General features: G+C 43.4%; 2 protein-coding genes across 5 annotated transcripts in view; one reads left to right on the top strand and one right to left on the bottom strand.

Annotated features, from left to right (window-relative positions):
• The window catches only part of LOC111954708 (sterile alpha motif domain-containing protein 12-like), a 132,608-nt gene that overhangs the window by 73,231 nt on the left and 37,852 nt on the right, over positions 1–21,525 (bottom strand). For all 4 annotated transcript variants that reach the window (XM_070436014.1, XM_023974594.2, XM_023974595.2 and 1 more), the window contains 2 exons: positions 19,001–19,130; positions 6,016–6,156 (listed from right to left, as the gene is read on the bottom strand). In XM_070436014.1, coding sequence (XP_070292115.1) covers positions 6,016–6,156; positions 19,001–19,130 — 271 coding nt within the window. The remainder of the gene's footprint in view (positions 1–6,015; positions 6,157–19,000; positions 19,131–21,525) is intronic.
• Positions 1–21,525, top strand: part of aard (alanine and arginine rich domain containing protein) — a 348,357-nt gene that overhangs the window by 308,379 nt on the left and 18,453 nt on the right. The window lies entirely within an intron of this gene.

Genomic DNA, 21,525 nt, shown 5'->3' with positions numbered 1-21,525 from the left:
TACCTGCATGCCCGCTCTGCTCTGGGTATTCCATCTTTTGAATTCTACAGCGGTGCCCTCTCCTTCAGCTTCATTAACAGATCTGCACGTGTTGTTCATGCTTCACTGCCATACAGCTCTGACAACCTTGAGAGACAGTGGGGCAGGTTAGAAGACGGTTTTGTTGCATTCTTGTATTCCCTGCTTCTCCCTGGATAAAACCAGATGACGTGCTGCAGCGGCTAACCTTGACGTTCTTCAACTCCCTCTGTGCAAGTAGGCAGGGAAACAAAAAGGAGAAAGAAAATGGCCGCCGCACACTCACAGTCCGGTCTGAGGTATTTGTGAGGGAGAACAGTACTCTAATTGGTAACCTAAGCAGGGAGCCTTCACTCCATATTGGAGGGGACTTGTCACCGGAAGTTATCAAAAGGTAGAACTATTACTTTCAAAACACCACAGTGGTTTGTTCGAGGCTAGTTTAAAAAACACCTGGGCTACATTTCTCACTCAATACCAACTGTGGGCGGCTGATTACCGTGGCCGCTTTCAATGCGGTGCAAATAAATGGAGTAAATGGAGTCTGTGCCTTCCCAAAGACAGAAATAATTATTCCCTGTATTTCAGAACATTTATTAGCTGTGTAGCTACATTGTCTCTCACTGTGGGTAGCCGAGCTTTCAGACGTTAGCGACTAATGAGCGAGGGCTCAGAGGCAATTTCACGAACAGTGTGGCCACATTACTTTGCTACATAATGACTCCTAACCTTTCGAATATGAGCCCCGATTGGTACCCAAGGCATTCATAGTGTTACACGTTTAAAATAGGGAGTAACGGAACTGAGGACTTCATTAAATAGTGATATTATAGTGCTCAGCCTCGGTCTTATAGGTAAGAATTACATCTAAAAATGCATTTCACTTTTTCCTCCCCCTTAATCATATCTTGACGACTTTCCGGTGCAGATAGGGTCTCTTGATAGAGCGAAAGAGGTGGGAGACGGAGGAGTTTTCCGGGGCTATTGACTCCACAGAGGACTGAAGCCTGCCGCGCAGGGAGCTCAGAAAAGAAGACCACTCAGTTCGGCATCCTTCTCCAGAGTAAAGACATTCCATTCAGGAAAGACACTACCTACCAAAGACTCCTTTGGAGTAAAGACTATATTCACTAAAGACTCCAGAGTCAAGACTCTAAATCAGGGGTGTCAAACTATAGAGATCCTATTATTAGTATTCTAATTCCTAATTCTGTGTCAATCCAGCCCGGAAGGTGGTTTGAGTAATACAACATTTTAAAATAAAAATCACAAAGCAAAGACTCTATACACTAAAGACTCCAGAGGTAAGAATTACATTCAATAAAAGATCACCATGAAACACTATTGACTAAAGATCACCAAGCGAAGGACATTCCTATTTGAGGCCATAGACCAGGGAGAGTTAATTCATTAAGGAGTCTGGCGCAAGGAAACTCTGCACTTTAGACTACAGTGCAAATGTATTCTTTTCACTGAAGGCCTTGGGGCAAAGACTTCATTAGAGAGAGAAGACACTTGCTTAAGAATGAAGTGAGTGCAGAGACAGGTCTTTACTAATGAACCTATAGCCAAGACAATATTGTAAGAAGTGGAGTTAGGCTACAGAGATTTGAGTTATTATTGCTAATGATTATACTGTTCATCTAACAGAAGAATATCCTGCTATATCCATCTCCACAGAGGACTCCAATACACTTGACAGAACTTCGCATCAAACTCTTTATGCTGTGTAATTCAAATTTAAGAGCAATGCATCCAATGGTATGTTAAATGAGGTTTGCCTCTAATACAGAGTTACTATCAGGGGAAAAAAATGATGCATTGCTTTTGGCGAAGATATTCAATACAGAGGGGACAATCTTCTTGAACAACCAACCGCTAACTTTCCGTTCTATGGAGAGAAGATCATTCGGGGAGATTCAATACAGCCCATTGTGTAAAATCAAATCAAAACATGAACAGTTATTCTAGTTTTCCATTAACCTTGTACACTTTAGTACTAAATTGATTTCATTTTTCCTTTATGGTTGCTTATCAAAAAGGTTAACAACAAGCAAGGACATTTCATTTTCCACCATCAGCACGGTGTCTTAACTAAGTATCTGACTCTTATCCATGGATGAAAAGGAATCAAAGTAGAAAGTCAAGGTGGCAAACACTAGAAGTCCAGTAAATGTGCTCGAAATACGCTCTTCTGCTAGGTTAAAGATTTCTATTCAAATCACAAGATTCTACATCTTTAACATCCAACCCTTTTTAAAAAGAAACGTGGGCACTGATTCATTCTTGAAAAGTACAAAGTGCTATTAGAAATCAGAACATTCAACAGCATCAGAAAGTGGGAGAAGCTAGCCAGCCAGCCAGCCCATAGAGCCCCACAGTGGAGGTGTCATAATATCCATTAAACCTAGCGTTCAAACAGGGAAATGGTTCTAAATCGTTTTTTCACCATAGGGACTTTAAAAAACACTTTCAAATTAGGGCTGTTTCGTGTAGGCTTACCCTGGCATGACGTATTGATAACCATTTAAATCTCTCTAAGGTGACTAATCAATATACTTGGCTCTATTTACTCTGATTCGAAAAAGTTAATTAGCATCAAAGTAGGCATCATGCAAAACTACAAATCCCTACAAGCTCCTGCATGTTATCTCTAGCTGATACCTTTGTTAATTTAACAGGTATTGTGTCAATTTAAAAAACTTGCATAAGACAGTTCACAGAATTGTCCATTTAAAGAAATGTAGCCAATTAGATAGTTAGAGATTCTTACCGTGCCTCGATTCGTCGGTCTCGTCCAGATCATCATTGTATTTGTAGTTCTTTTTGATAGCCACATTAGCAGCTAATTAGCATACTTTTTTTTTTAGGGGGGGTAAATACAGGTGAATATATTAGTCACGTTGTCCTAGAGAGATTTACATTGTTATCAAAACATCACGTAAGGGTCAGAATACACGAAACACAGCCCTCATGTTAAGTGTTTCCAAAAACACCTATGGGAAAAATGAATGGTGGAAAAACGATTGCAACCATTTCCCTGTGTGACCGCTAGGTTTTATGGGTATTATGATTCATACTGTGATACTCTAGAGAGCATTGCATTGTGGATTTTGTAGTCGACTTGAGCTGCTATAGATTTCCACAATTTTGATAAATGAAACATTTGATTTATTTAACACTGTAAATTAAAGGATTTTTCTTGTAACTGATGTAGTTGGTATTTGTGCAAACTCCTTTTATGAGAGTGATAACAAAGACATCAGGCTTGGACCCACTTTGAGGATCCACTTTGAACATCCATCTACAGTGCCTTCAGAAAGTATTCACACCAACTTCTTCCACGTTTTGTGTTACAGCCTGAATTTAAAATGGATTCAAATGTAGATTTCGTGTCACTGGTCCCCACACACAATATCCCATAATATCAAAGTGGAATTATGTTTTTAGAAATGTTTACAAATTAATTAAAAATGAAAAGCTGAAATGTATCAAGTCAATAAGTATTCAACCCCTTTGTTATGGCAAGCCTAAATAAGCTAAGGAGTAAATATGAGTTTAATAAGTCACAAAATAAGTTACATGGATTCACGATGTGCAATAAGTGTTTAACATGATTTTTGAATGACTGCCTCATCTCTGTACCCCACACATATGGTTAGCTGTAAGGTCCCTCAGTCGAGCAGTGCATTTCAACCACAAAGACCAGGGAGGTTTTCCAATGCCTCGCAAAGGATGGGCACCTATTGGTAAATGGGTAAAAATAAAAGTAGACATTGAATATGCCTTTGAGCATGGTGATGGATGACTTTGGATGGTGCATCAATACACCCAGTCACTACAAAGATACATGGGTCCTTCCTAACTCAGTTGCCGGAGAAGAAAGAAACCACTCGCGAAAGGCGAATGGTGATTTTACAACAGTTATAGGAGAAAACCAAGAATGGACCAACAACATTGTAGCTACTCCACAATACTAACCTAATTGTTGCCCTGAATACAAAGTATTGTGTTTGGTGAAAATCCAATACATTAGAGTACCACTCTCCATATTTTCAAGCATAGTGGTGGCTGCATCATGTTATGGGAATGCTTGTAATCGTTAAGGACTGGGGAGTTTTTCAGGATAAAAATAAAATCTGGTTCAGTCTGCTTTCCATCAGACACGGAGATGAATTCACCGTTCAGCAGGACAATAACCTAAAACACAAGGCCAAATCTACACTGGCGTTGCCAAGAAGACAATTAATGTTCCTGAATGGCTTAGTTACCATTTTGACTTAAATCTGCCAGACAAATCTATGGTAAGACTGGAAAATTCCTGTCTAGCAATGATCTACAACCAATTTTACAGAGCTTGAAGAATTTTAAAAATAAAATGGGCAAATATTGTACAATCCAGGTGTGCAAAGCTCTTAGAGACTTACCCAGAAAGACTCAAAGCTGTAGTCGCTGCCCAAAATGCGCAAACATTTCTAAAAACATGTTTTATCTTATTATGGAGTCATTATGGAGTGTTGTGTGCAGACATTTTTTTTAATATATTGAATCTATTTTGAACTCCGGCTGTAACAACAAAATGTGGAACAAGTCAAGGGTTATGAATACTTTCTGAAGGCACTGGACTTGAATGTGAACAAACAATGTTATGAAAGTATATGTAATGGAACGGCACAGTTTTGGAAAACAATGCCACTTTATCAAACTGTCCTCCTCAGTCTAAAAAGCCTCTCTACCTAACTTGAGCATTACTGTTTAGCGAAAGGACAACTCTCCTTTGTTGTTGCTAAAAAAAGTAGAGAATACTCCAGAATCCTCTGCGTGGAGACGATGAGAGAGAGATAGGAATCTAATTATTCTCCTCCCATGGCCCACTGCTCCTTAAAGGTTAATCACTGTCCGTCTGGCTAATTCTGCCTGGGTACACCGCAGTAATTACACCACCGCTCTCCTCATCTCATCTCCACTCTCTCCTTTTCTCACAAACTCCTCTTTCACGCCGCCTTTTGTCACTTTTGTCATTTCCCATAACTTCCCTGACCGTTTGGTCCTCCCTTCCCACACCTTTATTCCCAAAAAAGTATCTAAAGTACACCAGCTCTCCTCTGTTCAAGGCTCTCTCCCTCTCTTATCATCTTCCTTCAGTGTTCACTTCCCCCACTAAATGACCCACCCAGCCCTTTCCGCAGTAAATCTAGTTCTCCTTTGTCCAGCTCCTTCCCTTCATTTCACACTTCCTCCTTTTCACACCACTCCCCATTTCTCCCTCCTTTCTTCCCTCCCCGTTCTAATTCTCACAGCAGTAGTTCTAGTAGCACAAGTTCAGCATTTCTAGGGACACAAGGGGCCCCTCTCCCCCAGCAGTAGTGTAGCATCTCGCTCTCCCTCAACCAGTGGCAACAAGAAAGGAGCATCAAAGAGAAACACCACAAGAATTCGAGACGAGAACAGTTTCCCAGTATTTGGATTTCGCCCCTGAAGCAAAAGAGATCTGTGTTGAGAGCCAGAGACAAGTTGATGGGGATGATGCTGATTTTAGTTACAGGTGGTGATGAGTGGTGCTGAACGCTGAGGAGAGACAAATCACTAAGAATGACTGGATGTCACGGTGTATGGGGTCAGTGTTGTGATTGGACGATCTGAGATGGGGAGACAGACTGTAGAGTAGGGTCCAGAAATACACACATACTGTAAATTGGCTGTAGTGTTGATTGGTGCAGATGGCTGGCTTTGGCCACATAAAGAGTGCTGAGAGAACAATTAAAACCAATTGAATGTAAAGCCGCACGACCATGCAAATCGGGTAAGTGAAATGGCCTATCGTTTCATAGGCTATCACTGTAAAGCTGGTCACACCGGCTCCATCATGGCCAATGACAGAGGTGTTATGAGGTGCAATCCCAATTGTCACCCTACTGTTCCTACCGTTGGTGAAAAGTAGTGCACTATATAGGAAGTAGGGTGCCATTTGAGACGCTGCCATGGTGAGAGTTGTACCTTGCGTGAGTAGCTGCAGGGTGCGGACCTCTTCTCTGACGCGGAGCTGCAGGACCTGCTGGAGGATGTACTGCCGTTGGCCCTCCTGCATGATGCCCATTCGCTCCAGCTTCCTGTCCGTCAATCTCATCAGAGCCCGCCCTGGACGGAGAGGGAGAGAGCGTGCGAGAGAAAGGTTAAACTCAACCCCTCATGAGATACAGACTGCCCCATCTCGCCCACCCAAAGCAAACACCATAAAGGGGCGCAAGGAAGACCGAGTACACCGAGTATACAAAACATTTGCTCTTTCCATGACATAGCTTTCACCTGGATTCGTCTATGGTCCTTATTAATTAACGTCACAGTTAAATTCACTTCAGTCAATGTAGATGAAGGGGAGGACAATTGAGACATGGACTGTGTATGTGTGCCATTCAGAGGGTGAATGGACAAGAAAATATTTAAGTGCCTTTGAACGGGTTATGGTAGTAGGTGCCAGGCGAACTGGAGTGTCAAAAACTGCAACACTGCCGGGTTTTTCCACGCTCAAATCTCCCGTGTGTATCAAGAATGGTCCACCACCCAAATGAAATCCAGCCAACATTGACACCATGTAGAGTCCACGTCCCGTCAAACTGAGGCTGTTCTGCGGGCAAAAGGGGGTGGAACTCAATATTAGGAAGATGTTCCTAATGTTTTGTCCAGTCAGTGTATTTACAGAATAAATATTTAATGAAATTGATAAACATTGTTTGGAAAAGGATCTCAGTAGTACCTCAAAGTGAACTAAAGCATAACTGAACAAAAAGGACCGTTTCTCTCTCTGAATGCTGCCTTCAACTGCACTGTTACATACAATAAGCAGCACAAGAAATATCCCATTTTCCATTTCCATTATGCATAGACATTGTCAAGGTGACTCTATTCTCAATCTATGAATAGATAATTCTCTATCCTCTAACCATTCAATACATGTTATTCAATTTATGCTTGGGTATGCTAGCAGGAAGCGTCGAGCAGCCAACGATGACTCACTTAGTTTCAAGGAATATCTTCATCTGGCTACATAACGCACTTTAGCATAATTATTCATCTTATTTCGCCCAGAGGCACCTTCTTCTGGGAGACCTTGATTTTAAAAACCCTAATTTAATCTTCAATATAATTTCTTAAAAGTAGGTGATTTTGGCCAGCGATAAAAATGCAGTGGAGAAAGTACAGTCAAATTAATTACGCTCGTTGTGGAAGGCCTTTGTGGCAATGTGCGGGATTGGGGAGCTAGATAGAAAATAATTCCTGACGATTACTATGCATTAGCCCGACTACTGTAAATCCCCCTCGCTCGTTTACCCTAATGACTCGGGGCTCTGAATTGCTCCTCCTGATTGGTTGGCAGCCTGCTAACTTTCCCTGGTTCATGGTCTCAAAGCAGGGCTATGGTGGCGTGACTGTCACATGCTCTCACTCGTTCATCCCGAGCTCCCTCCTCCCATCCACACCTCCAACAGTACTGTATTTACTGCAGTCATCACATACTCTAGATTTGATGTGATTTCATAACGACTTGTTACTTAACGCCTTCGTATATTTACTTTATCTGTGACGCGGCTCATTATTCGAGATGGATTTTTTTTTTTGACAAGGGGTGTTGTGTGAAAAAGCATCGTTGGCTATAATGTCTTGTGAGAAAGTCACTTTTGGTGATTTATTGCAGTTTTACACCTTATGCAACCATGCCTTAACACACAGTGAGCCGTTAACAAAGCTAAAGTAGTCTGTGTATTGGTATGAGGCTGACAGCAATGGCAAATATATGCCCAAACGCTATTTGTTGGTGACTATGGCCAAAGAATGGCAAAAATGTTAAGTGTAAATTAAAAAATTAAATTGAAATGCCAGCTACGGTTTTAATGATGCCCATCACAGAGTAGCTAACTATAGACAGGAGAACCTATGAGGGCCGGTAAAATGGGATGTGAGAGAGAACTACAACGACAAAGTGAATGTAAAAGGATCACCTGAGGAGTCTATAAATAACCATCACTTGGCACCTCATCCGAAATCCTACGCAAATCTGCTTGGCGACAGAGGCACCTCTTTAGCTTTTACCTCATGGCTATCGGTTCCTATAAACAAACGACAATACAGGATGTATGAGAGATAAAGCTTTCCAGATCAATGACTAAACAGCTGCTATAATAAAGCATCTTTAATTATCAATATCTCAGAGTTAAAAGGAGAAGATGCCTCAAGATGAGAGCAATTTGGAGTCAAGCTGCTAGCTTCTTGGCGGCGGTGCCAACATAGCTCCTCTCCTCTCGGTAGCAGCCGGGCCAAACGCCTCTGTGGAGTTTCTCTCCACTGCAGTTCTGAGTCATTGACTCCACAATCCCACAAAGCCACAGTTGGGAATTTATCAAACCACAATTAATACACAGAGCAGTGTAGCATGGCCGGGGCAGAGAGAGCACAGAGGAGGAGAGGATGAGGGGAGAATGCCTGAAGAGAGAGGAGGAGATGGAGAGAGAGAGAGTTAAGAGGGACTAGGAGTGGATTTGAAAAAAAGAGTATATTAAAAAAATGAGAAAAGAGGAAGAGGAGACTTGTTGAGGACTGAATAGACAACTTGGGGTTGAGTGGAGTGCTATGACAAAGCACAGTGTCTCCAAAATGGTGGACAATTGTGACAGTGTTGGGGTTGGAGAAGCTATTTCCTAATGGTTCACGTCATGGCAGGTAACATGGTTGAATTTAGAGAGTGGTTCAAAAGAAATGTCAAAAGATTAGCTATACTATTTGTGGTAAAGGCAGATAGCTATACTATTTGTCACCAAGCAGTCCTCCAACACAGGCGCACACACACACTAGGGATGTGCATTTGAAATTATTTTACTATTCAATTTTTGTGACTTCCTTTTTGTCGAAATGACACTTAAAAAAAAAAAAAATTGCTTGACTGTCTCAACCAATCAGAATGACGCAAATGCACATGGCTGAGGTAAACAGCGGACAGTGTGATTTCCCCGGGAATTTGTAAGCAACAGCGAAAGAGAAGTCAGATTTTTGCCATGATAGAAGTGATTGTTACAAAAAAGGTGTTTTGCATTGATCCGCTTCAGGTCTAGTGGAACCGCCGATAGGCGAGCGCCTGTTATTGCTGTTTAAAGTAGGGAAAACAGCATACCGATGTCAGGACAGCCTGGAGGACCAAATGCGCAGCAGTAGCTCAACGCAACGTTTCATAAAGACTACTCAAGTATGTTTTGTTAAATTAAGATTTTCAAATGTCATGGTATATCCTTGTAGGTAAAAGTGTCACAAGGATAATTTCATTTTAGACAAAGCTTTTTCACTGAACACTCACTGAAGTAATTGAATACTAACGTCTGTTCGATATTCGATTAACCGTGCCCATCCCTAACACACACAGACAGAGCACTCTCTCGGACTCAACCCCAGCTAAGGTAAGAGGGTTTCTATCTGAATAAGTGTAATAATTTCCTCTCCTCTAGACCCGTCTGATGGGAACATTGCCAGACAACAAAGCTCCCTTTTTACTTCATCTCCTGTATCCACTTATCTTTGGCCAATTGACAGAGAAAATGATTTAAGCCACTTCTGCCTCTTCAGTTGCACAATATCGATTGGATTTAAATTTCCCTCCCACTCCAGTTGGTCTCCCCTGTAGCTTGTTGGCTGGAGGTGTTTGGTCTGCCTTCTCTCACTGTCCACCCCTCTATACCAGTACCGCAAACCTGCCTGGACAATGCCTCCTTCTCACCCAAATATTAGTTACTGTTGAAAAGGCAACCCCCTATAAAAAAAATTACAAATTCTGTAAAAGACAGTATGTATTCAAGTCAGCATATTCATAAATCTATGGATACAAACCTACAGCGCACGCACACACACACACGGACCAGGCGTTAGATTAATGGGGAGTGCGGGTCTCAGTGTGGGGCTGCAGGCAGATTAATCTACAGCTATGGCCTGGCATAGTCAACCACTGCTTTGACGAATGGGGGCCTAGAGTGCACACACACACACACCCACCCACCCCTGCGGGACCTGTCCATTTTTGCGTGTGAACCAAAAACCATGCTAATTACTGCCCTGTGGGTGAGGACAGGGGCACACAAAAGCAGAAAATGAACCTCACTTTCTCTCCAAACGACTACATTCAGTGAACGTACATGGGTTCTACAGTAAGAGCTGGGCTGGCTGTGAACTGCAGAGGGAGAAAATGTGGTTCTCAGGTAAAACCTTCAGACACAGCTGTGTGTGTGTGTAAGTGGGTATAGACTACTGAATGTCTCTGGTTACCCTCCACATGTGCAAAAAGTCGCAACATGCAGCACACACATCCTTATCAAGAGACCATTCTATAAACAGGGGTCTCAAATTGGTGGACCGCGAGCCAGATCCGGCCCACAAGCCCATTTAATGTGGCCCACTGTTGTCTAAATAAATGCGAGCGTTAACATTCACAACTTACTGTGTATATCATCTTTCACTTGTGCTTGGCTTACTGGCACACATTACAAATACATGGGTGACCATGATGTGACTCTCTCAGTAACCTAGGCACGATATTGTAAAGTGCTGCTCCCAAATGGCCATGAGATGGGCTATGCTCTGAGAGGAGTTCCAATGGGTTCCAAATGAGATGCTATTTCTGACTGGAGCAGAGGAGCATCATTCTCAAGGGGACACAGCCCTCATCCTTAATGAAGCCAAGCACAGTAGCAGAGGGATAATCAGCAGCACAATCACACTGCAACCTCAGCAGGATGCTAATTCAGAGTCACTGCCCATCTACAGTATCTGATCACTAATCATTGTTTATTAACTAGCACAGAGACGTGAGGAAGAATGTCATATATAGCATTTTCATTGCGAGAGGATCAACATGCTCATACAATTAGGTGGCTCTCCAGATGCAATCTGGTCACTTACTATACGTTTGTTCCTTTGTGTCGGCCTATCGCTCGCAATGCTTTTCTCACAATCATTGAGGATAGGTCTAGTAATGGAGCCAGAGGAGATGGCTGCCGTTTAATCAATTGTGCGTTTGTTCGAGTTATTTGTAACTTATTTTGTACATAATGTTTCTGCCACCGTCTCTTATGACTGAAAAGAGCTTCTGGATATCAGAACAACGAATAATCACCTCGTACCGGACAAAGATTTCTTCTTTAAAGAGTCGGACGCAAAGGATTTACCTCAGACACCCGACAAGGCCAAAATCCCTGTCATTTGCATGAAGAACATACATCCGACACCATAGACAGACACCATAGTCCCTGTGCCAAAGAACACCAAGGTAACCTTCCTAAATGACTACCGACCCGTAGCACTCACTTCTGTAGCCATGAAGTGCTTTGAAAGGCTGGTAATGGCTCACATCAACACCATTTTCCCAGACACCCAATCCAATTTGCATACCACTCCAACAGATCCAGCAATCTCTATTGCACTCCACACTGCCCTTTCCCACCTGGACAAAAGGAACACCTATGTGAGTGCTATTCATTGACTACAGCTCAGTGTTCATCACCATAGTTCCCTCAAAGCTCATCACCTAGCTAAGGAACCCGGGACTAAACACCTCTCTGCAACTGTAACCTGGACTTCCTGACAGGCCACCCCCAAGACAGTCGTGAAGAGGGCACGACAACGCCTATTTCCCCTCAGGAGACTGAAAAGATTTGGCATGGGTGCTCAGATCCTCAACTGCTCGGCCTCTGACCGCAAGGCACTACAGAGGGTAGTGCGTATGGACCAGTACATCACTGGGGCCAAGCTTCCTGCCATACAGGACCTCTATACCAGGCGGTGTCAGACGAAGGCCCTAAAAATTGCCAAAGACTCTAGCCATAGACTGTTCTCTCTGCTACCACACGGCAAGCGGTACCGGAGCGCCAAGTCTAGTTCCAAAAGGTTTCTCAACAGCTTATACCCCCAAACCATAAGACTCCTGAATAATTAATCAAATGGTTAACCAGACTATTTGCATTGTCCCCCCACCGCCATTTTTACTGAGTTGATACTCTGTTTATTATCTACTGTATGCATAGTCACTTTACCTCTACCTACATGTACATATTACCTCAATAACCTCAACTAACCTGTGCTCCGCACATTGACTCTGTACCAGTACCCCCTGTACATAGCCTCGCTACTGTTATTTTATTGTTGTCTTTATATATTTTTTTAATTGCAGTTTATTTTATTTTAGTAAATACTTTAAAAAACATATTTTTCTTAAAACTGCATTATTGGTTACGGGCTAAGCAAGCATTTCACTGTAAGGTTGTATTTGGCGCATTTGATTTTATATATTGAATTCTTAATTTAAGACACACTTTTGGTCATGTAGTGTGTGGACACCTGCTTGTTGAACATCTCATTCCAAAATCATGGGCATTAACATGGAGTTGGTCCCTCCTTTGCTGCTCTAACAGCCTCCCCTCTTCTGGGAAGGCTTTCCACTAGATGTTGGAACATTGCTGCCGGGACTTGCTTCATTTCAGCCACAAGAGCATTAGTGAGGTCTGGCACTGATGTTGGGCGATTAGGCCTGGCTCGCAGTCAGCTTTCCAATTCATTCCAAAAGGTGTTCGATGGGGTTGAGGTCAGGGCTCTGTGCAGGTCAGTCAAGTTCTTCACGCCAGTCTCGACAAAACCTTTCTGTATGGACCTCACTTTGTGCACGGGGACATTGTCATGCGGAAACAGGAAAGGGCCTTCCCCAAACTGTTGCCACAAAGTTGGAAGCACAGAATTGTCTATAACGTCATTGTATGCTGTAGCATTAAGATTTCCCTTCACTGGAACTAAGGGGCCTAGCCCGAACCACAAAAAACAGCCCCAGACTATTATTCTTCCTCCAACAAACTTTACAGTTGGCATCCGCCAAACCCAGATGCGTCCGTCCGACTGCCAGATGGTGAAGCGTGATTCAACATTCCAGAGAACGTGTTTCCACTGCTCCAGAGTCCAATGGTGGCGAGCTTTACAACACTCCAGCCGCCGCTTGGCATGAGCGTGGTGATCTAAGGCTTGTGTGCGACTGCTCGGCAATGGAAACCCATTTCATGAAGCTCCCGACGAACAGTTCTTGTGCTGACATTGCTTCCAGAGGCAGTTTGGAACTCGGTAGTGAGTGTCGCAACAGAGAAAATATGATTTTTTACATGCTACGGCACTCGCCGGTCCCGTTCTGTGAGCTTGTGTGGCTAACCACTTCGCAGCTGAGCCGTTGTTGCTCCTAGACGTTCCTACTTCACAACAGCACTTAGTTGACCGGGGGCAGCTCTAGCAGGGCAGAATATTTTTATTTAAAACATTTTTTTTTACCCCTTTTTCTCCGCAGTTTTGTGGTATCCAATTGGTAGTTTCAGTCTTGTCTCGTGGCTGAAACTCCCGTTCGGACTCGGGAGAGGCCAAGGTCGAGAGCCGTGCGTCCTCCGAAACACAACCCAACCAGTTGTGCACCGGGGCCTCCCACTCTTTCTAATCTGGATAGAGACAGTTTGCACAGTTCTTTGAAGGGAATAGTACACAGCGTTGTACGAGATCTTCAGTTTCTTGGAAATTTCTCACATGGAATAGCCTCCATTTCTCAGAACAAGAATAGACTGAAGAGTTTCAGAAGAAAGTCTTTGTTTCTGGTCATTTTGAGCCTGTAATCGAACGCACAAATGCTGATGCTCCAGATACTCAACTCGTCTAAAGGCCCGTTTTATTGCTTCTTTAAAATCAGCACAACCATTTTCAGCTGTGCTAACATAATCGCAAAAGTGTTTTCTAATGATCAATTATCTTTTTTAAATGATCAACTTGGATTAGCTAACACAATAAATAGGTTTCTGTACACCTATGTAGATATTTCCTTCCCTCTGCAGACAAACTCATCCTAAACATCTCAATTGGGTTGAGGTTGGGTGATTGTGGAGGCCAGGTCATGGGTTTCCATTTCCGAGCAGCCGCACACAAGCCTAAGATCACCATGCACAATGCCAAGTGTCTGCTGGAGTAGTGTAAAGCTCACCGCCATTGGACTCCGGAACAGTGGAAACTCGTTCTCTGGAGTGATGAATCACGCTTCACCATCTGTCAGTCCGACGTACGAATCTGCATTTGGTGGATGCCAAAAGAACGCTACCTGTTTTTCATAGTTCGGGTTAGGTCCCTTAGTTCTAGTGAAGGGAAATCTTAACGCTACAGCATTCAATTACCTTCTAGACGATTCTGTGCTTCCAACTTTTAGTTTAGGAAAAGGCCCGTTCCTGTTTCAGCATGACAATGCCCCTGTGCACAACGCGAGGTCCATAGAGAAATGGTTTGTCGAGATCGGTGTGGAAGAACTTGACTGGCCTGCAGAGCCCTGACCTCAACCCCATCGAACACCTTTGGGATGAATTGGAACTCCGACTGCGAGCCAGGCCTAATCGTCCAAAATCAGTGCCCGACATCACTAATGCTTGTGGCTGAATGGTAGAAAGTCCCCACAGCAATGTTCCAACAGTTAGTGGAAAGCCTTCCTAGAAGAGTAGAGGCTGTTATAGCAGCAAAGGGGGGGACTAACTACATATGATTACAAGCAGGTATATTTCAACAGCACTTGGTGATACATCAAACATTTAGTATTACAATAAAATACTGCTATCCTTCTTACAGTATGCTCTTGCGGAGGTGAACCTTTAAATAGAACCAACACTGGTGCAAGCGTCACCATTTCCCTACAGTTACGTTATACAAGATTTTGCTGGATGCTTTCATTTTGACTGCAATCCAAAGACCGTCTAACACCAAGGGTCCGTCCAAAATGGCACTCTATTCCCTATATATATCTAAAAAAAAGTTGTGCAATACATATGGAATACAGTGCCATTTGGGATACAGATCAACTGTCTCGTATCTACAGCTGCATCTCTTGGTCTGTCTGAAGTGGAGGCCATTGGATCACCATGTTCTAATTCAGTCAAGCCACTGCTCCATGACAGGGGTGTGCGATTCAATAGTCGTCAACCCTTTAATCTTTCCCTTTCCTCTTCTGACGACATATGTCAGTGCACCTCTTTACTGATTACACATACGGTATCAGTCGAATGTGTAGATAACTCATTTACCACACCCTTTGCTCGCCGCCACGACACGGTCTTTGTAATTACACAAGATTAGGTACTAATATCTAATTACGCCGTAATATGCTTTAATGCAATTTTAACGACAGCCTCCGAATTTTACTTTAACGGAGCTATCTTGTGGTTGCATCAGAAGGAGGGAAATCTTGGCAATCGAGGCGGTCAGATGGGGAAACGCTGATTTTGATTGTCGCTCGACGACGCTGGTCGGGGATGACAACTGGCGGCCGCATATTGAAGTCATTCAAAGAAGTGAAAATGTAGCACTGCTGCAAAGCCCATGGATCTAAAATACATTGTAGTGTCAGAGCTAGGGCATAACATGGGGGATGTGTAAGAGTTATGATTTGGATACGCTGCCGTGTATTGATTTGATACTTCCAAGAGGAGGAACAGTGGGCCAAGACCAATGAAATTGAGTAGTATTGACGTCCTACAAGAGGCTTAGGTTTTCTACTAGTGGTACTACTCTGTTACTATAGTTACCATTGCAGAGGAAGTCCTATCAGAGGACCTTCATCTAATCAGACCAGAAACAAACACCACACATGATTTTCAATTTCCAACTCAATTTCCTAGCCCCAGCCAGAGTGTGACAATGCATCGACTCAACCAATCTTGATTTACAAAACAAAAATATAAAAACCCAACAAGTGTTACAGCCATGTTTCATGAGCTGAAATAAATCCCAGAAATGTTTCATACGCACAAAAACTATCAAATTTTGTGCACACATTTCTTTACATCCCTGTTAGATTGCGCTGTTCTGTGAAAGGAGTCGTACACAGCGTTATACGAGATCTTCAGTTTCTTGCCAATTTCTCGCATGGAATAGCCTTCATTTCTCAGAACAAGAATAGACTGATGAGTTTCAGAAGTTATTTGTTTCTGGCCATTTTGAGTCTGTAATCGAACACAGAAATGCTAACGCTCCAGACACAACTAGACTAAAGAAGGTTTTCTTGCTGTTTTAAATCAGCCAACAGTTTTCAGCTGTGCTAACAATTGCAAAAGGGTTTTCTAATGATCAATTAGCTTTTTAAAATGATAAACTTGGATTAGCTAACACAACGTGCCATTGGAACACAGGAGTGATGGTTGCTGATAATGGGCCTCTGTACGCCTACGTAGATATTCCATTTTAAAAAATTGCCGTTTCCAGCTACAAAAGCCATTTACAACATTAACAATGTCTACACTGTATTTCTGATCAATTTGATGTTATTTTAAACACAGACAAAAAAAAAACGCTTTTCTTTCAAAAACAAGGAAATTTCGACGTGACCCCAAACTTTTGAACAGTATATATATATATATATATACACACACACACACACATATACACACACACACCTATTCAACTTGTTTGTTTACACAGTTGTTCTCGAGCACAAAACTACATTCATCATGATTTGAGTGCTCTTGTTGATTCTAATTGAGTGGGAAAAAGATGCGCATGATATTTCCAAGAGATTGATTGGGATGCAAATTGCATTGTGTGCCCGCTTGTTTTAATTGGATTCTGTTCATTAATGCGGGGATGGGATGATGAGCGAAATTACTAGCGTGTTTTGTGCATATCGTTATCGCTAATTGATCCTGAGACAACAACACCTCACAACTGCAGGTAATTACACTAATTGTGAGACAACATCTGAGTCACTGTTTGTTTCATTATCGGCAGGCTAATGAGGAAATGCATAAATTTACAGACAACGTGCTGAGATTATCTAACATCTTATATCTAAGGTTATCATCGTCAAAGAAGTTTGAAGTCAGCCAAACTCGTGGTAATGGTCTCACGAGGAAAATGAAATGGATGAAAAAGTGCCCTTTTCTTAATTCTTTACACAGAGCATAATTGTATATTTTATTTGTTTACGTACAGTGCATTCGGAAAGTAGTCAGACCCCTTCCCTTTTTCCACATTGTTACATTACAGCCTTATTCTAAAATTGATAAAATAAAATTCTCAACCTACACACACACTGCCCCATAATGACAAAGCAGAAACTGGTTATAAGGAAAACTTGCTAATTTATTTAAAAAACTGAAATACCTTATGTACATAATTATTCAGACCCTTTGCTATGAAACTCGAAATTGAACTCCATTTCCATTGATCATCCTTGGAGGGGTTCCTACAACTTGATTGGAGGAGTCCACCTGTGGTAAATTCAATTGATTGGACATAATTTGGAAAGGCACACCTGTCTATATAACGTCCCACAGTTGACAGTGCATGTCAGCGCAAAAACCAAGCCATGAGGTCAAAGGAATTGTCCGTAGAGCTCCCAATCAGGATTATGTCGAGGCAGAGATCTGGGGAAGGGTACCAAAAAAATGTGTGCAGCATTGAAGGTCCTCAAGAACAGTGGCCTACAGCATTCTTAAATGGAAGAAGTTTGGAACCACCAAGACTCTTCCAAGAGCTGGCCGCCCGGCCAAACTGAGCAATAGGGGGAGAAGAGCCTTGGTCAACGAGGTGACCAAGATCCCGATGGTTACTCAGAGCTCCTCTGTGGAGATAGAGAACCTTCCAGAAGGACAACCATCTCTGCAGCACCACCAATCAGGCCTTTATGGTAGAGTGGCCAGACGGAAGGCACTCCTCAGAGTAAAAGACACATGACACCCCGCTTGGAGTTTGCCAAAAGGCACCTAAAGACTCTCAGACCATGAGAAACAAGATTCTCTGGTCTGATGAAACCAAGATTGAACTCTTTGGCCTGAATGCCAAGCGTGACATCTGGAGGTAACCTGGCACTATCCCTATGGTGAAGCATGGTGGTGGCAGCATCATGCTGTGGGGATGTTTTTCAGCGGCAGAAACTGGGAGACTAGTCAGGATCGAGGGAAAGATGAACAGAGCAAAGTACTGAAAGATCCTTGATAAAAACCTGCTCCAGAGCGCTCAGGACCTCAGACTGGGATGAAGGTTCACCTTCCAACAGGACAACAACCCTAAGCACACAGCCAAGACAAATGCAGGTGTGGCTTCGGGACAAGTCTCCGAGTGTCCCAGCCAGAGCCTGGACATGAACCAGATCATTTATCTCTGGAGGCCTGAAAATAGCTGTGCAGTGAAGCTACCCATCCAACATGACAGAGCTTGAGAGGATCTGCAGAGGAGAATGAGAGAAACTCCCCAAATACAGTTGTGCCAAGCTTGTAGAGTCATATCCAAGAAGACCCGAGGCTGTATTCGCAGCCAAAGGTGCTTCAACAAAGTACTGAGTAAAGGGTCTGAATACTTTGCTAATTTATAAAAAATAAACTAACATTTCTAAAAAACTGTTTTTGCTTTGTCATTATGGGGTATTTTGTGTCGATTGACGAGGGGAAAAAACGATTTTAATCAACTTTAGAATAAGGCTGTAAAGTACCAAAATGTGGGAGAAGTCAAGGGGTCTGAATAGTTTGTATGCACTGTACATGTTACTGACATGGGATAATCACTGCATGTAGCTAGATCCTATTACTGTTAATAGAAAGTAGCCTCATCCACATCTTAATGGAATGCCGCTGCAGTGTGCTCTGGTTCCGCACATAGCCCCAGCCATCTCCGTTTCCTTGCGGCATAAGTGCATCATGGATGAAGTGCCCAATTTCGCCAGTCACAGCGAGTCAAGAGGGCGTCGGTACTTCACAAATAAACAAACATTGTAATGTAAATCAGCCACGTGCCGAGAGGTTGAGTGCGTGGCAATTAGCCGTCTCGCCATTATGCGGCAGGTGGGTTGTTAGCGGGTGGGCGGGTGTGACCTTGCCGAGGGGCTCGTCGGGGGAGGGTATGATTGACATGACGACGACGGTAACCGCGACGACAGAACCTCGGGCTATGGCTGGCGCACCTGTGATGTCATGCTGCTTGAAGGAGTCGCTGTAGATCTGGTGCTGCTTGGGGCAGTGCTTCTTCAGCCACTTGCACACGTCCTGCTGGGTCCACAGGGCCACCGGCTTGGACAGCTTTACGTTCCCCGGCTGCATGGAAGGGAAAGACAACAGATGACTTAAGTCCAATGTTGATGGCACATACAGTACGCAGTAACACACTATACCAGTAACACACGAGAGACTACCTATACAGTGCACCCACAAACAATACCAACCAATGCAGATAAAAAGGGCCATTTGTTTCATCCTCGTGGATGATCTGCTTGTCAGTAATAGACAGCAATACACAAGAGTAGCTAGCGTATGCACTATGTGGGCCTAGGGTAAGAAATGACACAGTCCATGCCAGTACCAATGATATAGCAATGTCTACGGATATGGTAATGAGCAGATACGTATGTTACACAAGCAGCACTAGTGGAATCATGGTATAGTACCATTTAAAATCAGACCAAAGAGGACGTACTGTCGATCGTTTGATCCGACAACATGCAGCCAGGTGGATAGTCATGTTGCCTAACCCCACAGGTATTCAGTCTGCGTCCCGCTGAACAACCCGCCACTGTAGCTAAAGTGCTGGCGTCGCTTCCTTTTGATTGAGGGGCTACTAAAATGAGAGCCACCCCCTTCCTCCCATCTCCCTCCCACTCCAGTCAGCGGCGGCTCGCTGTGCGGTGCGACATAGCGATAGAACATGCCTCCATCTAGGCTAGCATAACAACACAGTACCCACAGCATTGCCCTGTCTGTACCTGACTGACTAGAGGGAGACAGAGATCGATATAGAGAGAGAGCACCACCGGGGAAGAGCGTCATTCTCCACGTGCCAAGCATAGTCAGAGTACAGACAGACGACCGACGTGACTGCTTTGGCAGGCCACAGAGAGACGGAATCTGCAGGTAAGGAAGCGATAGGAGACCTCCGCTGAGGGGATGGCGTTGCAACAAAATCCCACGTTAACCAATAAATACAGCTCAGCACTAATTAACCCTGACTGGCAGCCTGGGGCGTATGATACAGTACAGTAAGGGGAAGGAGCTAGTGTAGTTCAGAATGGCTTAGCCAGAAACACTACTATGATGAGCCAGTAGGGAGGAATGGGGAGAAAGGGAGAGAGAGAAGGGGCATACATACATACATACATACATACATACATACACATATACATGTAACGGATGTGAAATGGCTAGCTAGTTAGCGGGTACGCGCTAATAGCGTTTCAATCAGTTACGTCACTTGCTCTGAAACCTAGAAGTAGTGTTGCCCCTTGCTCTGCAAGGGCCGCGGCTTTTGTGGAGCGATGGGTAACGACGCTTCGTGGGTGACTGTTGTTGATGTGTGCAGAGGGTCCCTGGTTCGCGCCCGAGGTCGGGGCGAGGGGACGTACTAGTTATACTGTTACACACACATAGGTGTATATACATACGTGTACACACAAGTATGGTGTGCATGTGACAGAGAGCGTTAAAAGAGAAGGGACAAGGCTGGAAAGAGGATCGATAGATGACGGGAGAGAGGGATTAAGTCAGAGAGGCTTTGCTCACTACTGCTCAGGGGTGAGTGTGTACAATGTGCACTGCCCATGGTGAGCTTGGTGGGAACTGCAACAGTTCCTGAGTCAATATTACATAGTACTGTAATGTAGCACAGAGCAGTGTTTCTGGGACTATGCCTGCCAGCCATGGAACGTAGAGAGAAAGAAAGAGCGCGAGAGAGGAAATAGAAAGAGGAAAGGAAAATCCACATACATGCGTTTGAGACCGAGCCGATTAGAGATTTGAGTGACAGCGCTGGTGAGCGACGCGAGACAAAGCTAGCTTCTTTTCTAAGTGAGAATTTGCCTGTGTGCACACGCTCGCAAACACAACAGTCAATCTGTCCTTGGCATATTTAAAAACACACTATGCATTTCAGGTGTTTCTCATGTTACCTTAGCAACAGAGCAAGGACAACTTCAAAAACAAACACACAACAAATAAAGAGAATTTCAACCCACAAAGCCAAAATTAAAACACACAGTACACCCACAGCAACACACACTGACTACTACCAGGTGTAATGAATAGGATACTAAAAGCCTTACAGGTAGTTAATTACTTACTTATATTCATTGAAAGTAATACCATTATTACAATAATGTAAAGGCATTTCAGGAGTTCTCTTTGTGTTGGCGTAGCTCCACCACCATGTGTAGCCTAGTAAGTACACTATACTGCCCTACTAAAGCAAAAGAGCAGCAACTGTGTATTTGGTCAAAAATGAGTTGATTTTTTTTATATACATTAACTACATGTTTTATCATGTAGACAAATATCCTGACCTCATTGTGTTGCATAGAAAATGTGTGCGAGGGTCATGTTTGCAGTAACTGCCATCACGAACGTCAGTTACTGCCTTTTACCTTGGTTTCACTGAGCTTTGGGCTGCAGTGTCTACGGTTTACCTTGGTACTATGCATTGTTCTTTGTTGATACAAGAATC

This window comes from Salvelinus sp. IW2-2015, linkage group LG30 (genome assembly GCF_002910315.2).
Source record: "Salvelinus sp. IW2-2015 linkage group LG30, ASM291031v2, whole genome shotgun sequence".
Lineage (NCBI taxonomy): Eukaryota > Metazoa > Chordata > Actinopteri > Salmoniformes > Salmonidae > Salvelinus > Salvelinus sp. IW2-2015.
Note: the sequence above shows the minus strand (reverse complement) of the source record. Positions and strands in the feature narration are given on the sequence as shown.